The sequence below is a fragment of the Marmota flaviventris genome, chromosome 3 (assembly GCF_047511675.1).
Source record: "Marmota flaviventris isolate mMarFla1 chromosome 3, mMarFla1.hap1, whole genome shotgun sequence".
Taxonomy (NCBI): Eukaryota; Metazoa; Chordata; class Mammalia; order Rodentia; family Sciuridae; genus Marmota; species Marmota flaviventris.
Genome location: NC_092500.1, coordinates 71,087,553 through 71,095,645, shown reverse-complemented (window position 1 = coordinate 71,095,645; position 8,093 = coordinate 71,087,553). Strand labels below are relative to the sequence as shown.

The following is an 8,093-nucleotide window of genomic DNA, read 5'->3' as shown; positions in this document are numbered from 1 at the left end:
AGTTTCTACCAATGTACTGTAATGAATATTTACATATATATACACATACAGACATATGCATATATACACATACTCAGAGCAGGGACTGAGCCAAAGCTTGCTCTTATTCTTTTTAGTTCCATCATCTGTCCTGGAAGATTCTATTCCACTTACAAGTTAAGTCTGAGTATAGGGCTAAATAAGAGAACACTGGAGTGGATTTTTCTAAAGCATTAGTTCATGCATCATTCTGAAGGTGTTAGGTTTTAGGCAATGATGAGGCAAAAGCTAATTGGCTTTAGATTTCAAATGTTGTTGATTAAGTGTTCTTATAAATTAACATAGAGAAATGCTTCCATTCATATGGCCCTAGTAAGTGCACCCTTGTCTCCAGCTTCTTCCTCAGAAGACAAATACAAGGCACCATGCAGTGAATTTGCTTCTGGAGGTGGTGCCCCTGAACTCTCCTGGATTAGTTTTTCTGAAGGTTCTGGAGAATTCTCCCTCCATCTTGGACTTGAGTGCTGTTGGGAGACTTCCCATATTGAAGGACATGGAGAAGAGAATCCCAGAGCAGATTGTGAGAGAGGATCCTCTTGAAGGCTTACATCTTGGATGCACCTATTGGAAAGCACTTCCTTTTCTTTGGAATTCCGCCATTTCATCCTTCTGTTTTGAAACCAAATTTTCACCTATTGATAAAATAATTGGAAAGAATAATAATTTATTCTATGTTATTCCACGTAAGCATTTTCTTTATTCATTTATTTGCAGCATTAGGGATGGAACCCAGGGCCTCAACTGTGCTAGGCAAGAACTGTGCCTCTGAGCTGTACCTCCATCCTCTTATTTTAGCATTTTAAACTGTACTTGCTTCTATATCCATTCTACAGGACACCTGATTATGAGACCCAACCTAGAAAGTCCCTGTGGCTTTTCACACTGGCTTATACAAAAATATCTAAGAAATTACTTTAACATAATATCCCCACATATATTCTAAAACAAAATAACCGTAGTAAATTGGTTACATTCTATAAGCCTCCTGTCTTTCAAAATTGACTTAACTTTCTCAGGTATTAAACATATCATTTGGTCGGTGCTAAATTATTTATTCAAGGAACTTTATGAACTCACATAGCATCTGAGCATGTTATTTTGTACCAAGCATCAGACCATATGCACTATAGGTGGGTTTTATACTCTGATCCTTACCATGGCTATAAGAAGTCTTCATTTCACATATAAGACAACCAAGGTTTAGGGAGATTAAATGCTCAAGATTAAATAGTTAGTATAAAGGAAGCACTTAGACTAGAATGGATGACTATCCAAATCCAGTATCCAGGTTCTTGTAAAAAAAAAATGCAACCTCATCAGATTTTTGAGGCTAAATTGAGACTATATTTTATAATGCTTTGTTAAATTATAGGCTTTATGTATTCCTCGGACTTGTCACACCATGATAATTAGGTTTAATAAGTAACAATTGATTGTAATTAAGCCCAAAGTTCTTATGGTGGTGGTTCTTGAATGGAGCCACAGCTTCCCCCCAATGCACCCAGCATAATGCCCTCTATATTATTATTATTTTACTTATATATTTTTGTTGGTGCATTATAATTATACATAATAGTAGGATTTCTTGCTGCATTCTCATACATGCACACAATGTAACAATATAATCTGGCTAATTTCATTTTCCAGTACCACCACTTCCTTTCTCTCCCTCCCCGCTTTCCTTTACTCTACTACTAACTCTGTTATTAGCTATGCTTTGTATCCACTGTGTACTCAGTCGTCCCTAAGCAGAAGATTTCCCAATTGGTTTTCCTGATATTCTGAAAGTCAATCACATTTTTTCCCAGTTCCCATTTCCAATTCTACTCTTACACTAACAACTTAAATTTTCATTTTTAAAACACAACTGGAAACTTTTTACCTAGATAAAGTATATCAACCAAATATTTCTCTCAATGAAGGAAAAAAATTCTATCTGAAATGGTCCTTCCAAATTGACAAAATAATTTCTTTATTCCTTCAACTTGATTGACAATGTTCAGAATGGCTGCAAAATAAGTCTACCCAGACAACTGAGTGCAAAATACTGCCAGCCCAGTTACAACTTTGTGATTAAGGCTTTTCATAAGAAAATAGCTCTGAAGTACACGTATCAGAGCATTTGGTTATACGCATGAACTTGTTTTTTATTTGAAGTTGGCATTTACTTCTACAAAGCAAGCGAAATATTTCTAATGGGTTTTCATTGAGTTATTTGTTCCCATTAGTGAAGCTGGTCTTTCTCATCATATTTGTTATTTTCTTCTTCTCTTTGTCATTCTGTATGTCTATAAATATTTAAGTGCTATCAAAATTTAAAAACACACACGCAAAAAAAGAGTTTTTTTTCACAATCAATGGTCTTGGGACACATACATATATTTGTGACAAGACACTAAAGTTCTACCTCTTTCAACAAATACAAAAAAATATTCCAGGTAGAAACAGCACAATAAGAAAACAAAACTATCAAAGTCCTAGAAGAAAACATAACAGATTGTCATTATAGTCTTGGAGAGATGAATGTTAGCATGCCATAAATTACTAAGTCTATAACGGATAAGACAGATAGAACTGATTATATGAAAATGCAAAGTTTCTATATAAATAAACATATCAGAAACATATGAAAAAGCTAAAAGCTAGTCAAAGAATTAAAAGCAGGGACTCAAACAGATATCTGTATGTCTATCATCATAGCAGCATTATTCACAATTACCAAAACATGGAAACAACTAAGTTTTCATTGACAGATGAATGGTTAAATAAAAATGTGGTGTGTCCATATGATGGAATATTATTCAGTCTTAAAATGATGAATATTCTGACACATGCTACAACATATACGAACCTTGAAGACATTATGTTAAGTGAAATGAGCTAATCACAAATCATATAGCTAAACACTATGTGGTTCCATTTATATGAGATTCTTAAGAGTAGACATTCATAGAAAAAGAGAGTATAAAGGTTGTTGACAGGGGCTGAGGAGGGAGAAAGGAGGAGTTGTTTTTGGACACAGTTTCAGTTTTATAAGAACTAAAAGTTCTGGAGATGGAGGATGCTGATGGTTGCACAATAATGTCAATTACTGAATGCCACTGAGTGATAAATCTTATATTTATTTTACCACAATAAAAAAAAACCACTAACTCAGGATTTTTATAGCATCTATAACAGGAAAATGTAAGTAACTGTAATATTCCAAATATGTTTATTAATATCCAAAATAATTGCTACACATCAACAAGACACAATAAGATAGAAAAAAATGCAGTATGGAAAGGCCAGGGATGAAAAGACCTTAAATTCTAGAAGTTAGAAAAAATTCAAACTAAAAAATAATAAATACCACTGTCCATAATATTGCTGATATTATTTAAAATGATAAATGGTAAAGGGATTGCAAAAAATCATTTTTGTTAATAAGAGTGAATTTTTTACATAATTCAGCAGCTAATTTTATATAATATTGTTTTAGAAAGAAATTTTTACTCTATCACACTTTAAAAATATACATATACCTTAATAAATAATCCTACTCCTAGTTCCCTAATTTGCAATATTTTAAATGTGCATAAATAGATGGAATAGTGAAAACTAAAAGTAACTTAAAAGTTGATGGTGGTTAATTGAATTATTCTATATCCACACTATGATCTGTAATGAGACACACATGCACAAAGAATGAATTGATTGATAGGTACTGCCATGCAGGGATGCATCCTATAACATTTGAATGTGGGGAAATAAAAAGTAAAACAGTACAATCCTCAGTAGTGTTATTCACAATAGTCAAAACTGGGGACAATAATATGCTCCCTTTGGTAAAATGAATTAATCATTTTATACCATGTAATGATAATACAAGCCAAGCACGAGTAGAATGATCTGCTGCTACATGCAACAACATGAAGAATTTCATCATCATAATATTAAGTGGAAGAAACCACATACAAAAGAATACATACTGAGTGCTTCTGTTATAGTACAAAAACAGGCTAACTTAATCTATGTTGTTATAAATGAGAATAGTGGATGTCCTTGGAAGAAGTAGATGATGACTGGGAGGGAATCTTTGGGGTCTTCCAGTATCTACTGCTTGATCTGTGCACTGGGTTACGCAGGTGATCTAAACTGTTCTTTAGGAAAAGACAAAATATATGCACAATATTCTGTTTATAGGAACACAATACACACACTAACAGATTTTCACACTTTCTTTGGAGCACTGTGAGATGGAACCTTGCTATTTTTCATCTTTCAACATCTATGTCCCCTTTAATTATTATATGGTCTTGTGTTGTTATTTAACTTTTCATGAGCTTCTACCAGGTGTACAAGTTTCTGAGGTACAAAAAAAAAGTATATCTTTCTCAGTACTCACCATATTTCCTCTTCCTGCCTATCTCACATAGTATCTTGCACACAAGAGACCAACCATCAAGATGCAGCTACTAATTTATCTGTTACATACACAAAATTGCTCTGAGACCTAGACAGAATTCCTTAATTGCTCTTGTTCTTTAAAGTGAGAAACCAAGGCACAGGGCAATCAGTTGAGGTTGTGGACTCATTAGTATCACAGTTCAAGAAGGGCACAGACTGATGGATCTAGGTCAATTACCCTGTACCACACCATGTGCTGCATCCTACCACTCCCAAAATTTGGACATGAAAGGCAGTCTATGGAGACAGAGCACATCCCTAGAGAAAGAAAGCAATGTTGAAGAAAGTGCCATACAATAATAACTGGTTTTAGTAAGGTCCAAAATGTAGCATAGGTCATCTATAGTGAGGAAGAGGAGGATGACATGATTAAGACAGAGCCTCTGCTAGCCCTTCAGTTTCTTTACACTAACTGGCAAAATGCAGGTGGATGTAGGCCTGACCAGGAAACCCATTCCCACTGCCATCCTCCCGCCAGCCAAATGCCCTGAACAGTGAACACCCTGCACAACTGTATACAGGAGCTCTAGTTTGAGGAAAACATAAACCCAAAGTCAGGATGCCTAAGATAGAAGCCCAGCTCCCAAAGAGCTTTGCTACATGACACAGGACCTATATTCAGTTCTGCACATTTATTCATCTAGAAAAGAGGCTTATTACAGTGCATTGTGATGAGAAGAAGGATTAAGTAGGAAAATGCTACAGTCTTATGTGTTAACTATTTGTAAATGGGTCAAACTTTAGAGTAGTCTTCACTGTCAAAAAGCCAGAGAGTCGCATTCAAACTACATGAAATGCAAGAAAGGTGTGTAAGAGTTGCAAATGTGAATGACTAAACTGTACATGACATAAACCCAAAGTGCAAAATAATGAGACCCATTAATGAGTATTCTTAAGTCACTTATTCATGCTTTGATTTTGGATTGAAAATGAAGAGAAAGACAAGAAAATCGGTTCCTGCTTTTGAAAGAAATTATTTAGCCTGCTTCTCTGAATACAAAGCAAAAAAATTATGCTATAAATGCTACATCCTTAGCATTTCACTTCATTTTGGAAGAATCACTCAGTCCAATGGCAAGACCTAGACTTCTCAGTGATGGATCTATTTCCCAATCGGAATCATCCATTTCTACCCACTAAAAAATTATGAAAAGCATTTTGAGAACACTTCAGGGTTCTGCACTGTGCCTAGCACAAGAGATATTTACCAAATAAATGGATTTCATTGTATGCCTTCAGAAAGGAAAAGCAGGAGACATCTTCCTGATCATTAGTACCTGTGACTCCTTTAGTCCCAAGTTGATGGCAAGTTTCTTTCGGTCTGTTTTGCTGATGTATTTTTGCTTCTGAAACATTTTCTCCAGAGCCTTTCTCTGGTCCTCAGAAAATACAGCTCTTCTTAAAATGCCCCTCCGAGCTTTGGAATTAGAGTCCTGTGTCAGCAAAGGCAGCACACTCTCTTCTCCTGCAGAAGGTGGAGATGAGATACAAAAGCCCAGTTAGCATTGGAGAAAAATCAGTCTGGCATCTTCCTACTCTGCCTTGTCCAAAGGATTTCATCTCAACTCCACACACTTAGAGCAGTGCTTCCTAACCTCTTCTTGGGGGTAGACTCCTTTGAAAATCTGATGAATACTCTTTGCTTCCCACAGGAAGGGAAGAGGGGCACATGTGCTTGCCCTTTGATTTTGTGTGCTTGTCAGGAAAGCCCATGGTTTCAGGTTACAAAGCCCCAATGCAGAACAAGTCATAGGTGGTTTAAACATTCCATTTTCATCTAATCTTTGCTTATTTATTTTTTCATTCTTTTTTTCAACAACTATTTGAATTCTTACCATATGCCAGGTCCTCTGCCCAATACCACAAATTGAGAAATAAACAATATCTGTTTTCTCTTTACCTGTAAAATCTAATAGATGGGCACTTACTGAACTAGCATCACACAAGCAATAAAGTGTGCATTCTTTTTTATTAAATATGTATTTTTTAGTTGTAGTTGGACATAATACCTTTATTTTATTTATTTATTTATTTTTATGTGGTGCTGAGGATCAAACCCAGGGCCTCACACGTGCTAAGCAAGTGCTCTACTACTGAGCCACAACCCGAGCCCTAAAGTGTGTATTCTTTATAAAGGCACTTGGAGAACACAAAACAAGGTGTCTGATCCAAATCTGTGATGTCAGAGAAAGTTTGCAAGAGTCAGAGATGCTTAATCTAAGAACCAAAGGGAGAGCTGGAGGATTCTCAGTAACCTTCCTCACCAATTGATTCCACTGACAAACAACTTCTTGAGGACAGAGACATTTTCTCCTTTTTCTCATTTTCTGTGGCTAGCACAATACTGGTTGCTACCCTCTGTGTGTTTGCAAGCATTCATCAGCCATTCGCTCATTCTGTTTGCCAGGTATGTCAGGCAAGAGTAATACACCCTGCACCCCTTGTGCCTGCAAAGATGTCTGTGTTCTAAACCAGAATCTGTATGTGTGGCAAGGGGTAACTAAGGTGGCAAATGGAATTAGGGTTGCTAATCAACTGATCCTGAGCTGAAGAGAGTGCCCTGGATCATTCAGGTGGGCTCAATGTAATCACAAGGGTCCTTGTAAGTAGAAGAGAAAGGAAAATAGGTAAGAGTCAGAGACAGATTTGAAGATTCTATATGATTTGCTTGGAAGATGGAGATACATCTGTAAGCCTCAAGGAGCTTAAAAAAAAAACCAACCAAACAAACAAACAAAAAAAAAAAAACAAGGAAATTGATTTTCTCCAGATCCTCTACAAGGAACACAACTAACACTTTTATTTTAGTCTAGTAAGACCCATTTGAGACTTCTGGCCTCTAGAATTGAAAGATGGTTAAACACGTGTTGTTTTAAGGCACGAAGTTTTTGACAACTTGTTACAGAATCACTAGAACACTAAGGCACTTGGTATTAAGCCCATTGGACTAACTGCTGAGGAAACCAGACAAACAGCACCCAATCCATGCCCTAAAGGCTCTCACCTTCTCATGGGAGGATTGACACATGATCATTCACTCTGACATTGACGTTCCAGTAGAACAGGGGCTCTGGTGTATGGTGGTAGTTGGTCTGTGTTTTGGTGCTTAATAATTATTTACTGAATAAATAAGTGAACAAATGTATTAACAGAATAAAAATGGCTGCAAAATGTTCTGATATGACAATTAAGGAAATAATGAGTTCAGCAAATATAAGATTGAGCTACATCTAAAATAACAATACAGTTAGACAGAGAAAGAACCAAAGCCAGTCCAGACACAGTGACCAGGGTGTCTGAAAGCAGCAGGCACAGGGGAATCAAGTCTATCTAGGGAAAAAGAGCAGTCTGCAAGAGTGGGAAAAGGCATGAAGCAGAGGGTTACCAGGTGCTACTAACCCTAACCAGCCTGCAGATTGACTTTGTTTGGTCTTATAGTGTTATTTAACAATTCTAATTTCATTTAAATTTCTGAGAATCCTCCAGCTCTCCCTTTGGTTCTTAGATTAAGCATCTCTGACTCTTGCAAACTTTCTCTGACATCACTGATTTAGATCAGACACCTTGTTTTGTGTTCTCAAAGTGGCTTTATAAAGAATACACAC

The 8,093-nt window shown here is 36.3% G+C and overlaps 1 protein-coding gene across 1 annotated transcript in view; it reads right to left on the bottom strand.

Moving 5' to 3' along the window:
- Positions 1–338: 338 nt before the first annotated feature.
- The window catches only part of Dbx2 (developing brain homeobox 2), a 32,511-nt gene continuing 24,756 nt past the window's right edge, over positions 339–8,093 (bottom strand). Inside the window, exons 3-4 of the mRNA XM_027934075.2 lie at positions 5,766–5,953; positions 339–671 (exon numbers count right to left, since the gene is read on the bottom strand). Coding sequence (XP_027789876.1) covers positions 339–671; positions 5,766–5,953 — 521 coding nt within the window. The remainder of the gene's footprint in view (positions 672–5,765; positions 5,954–8,093) is intronic.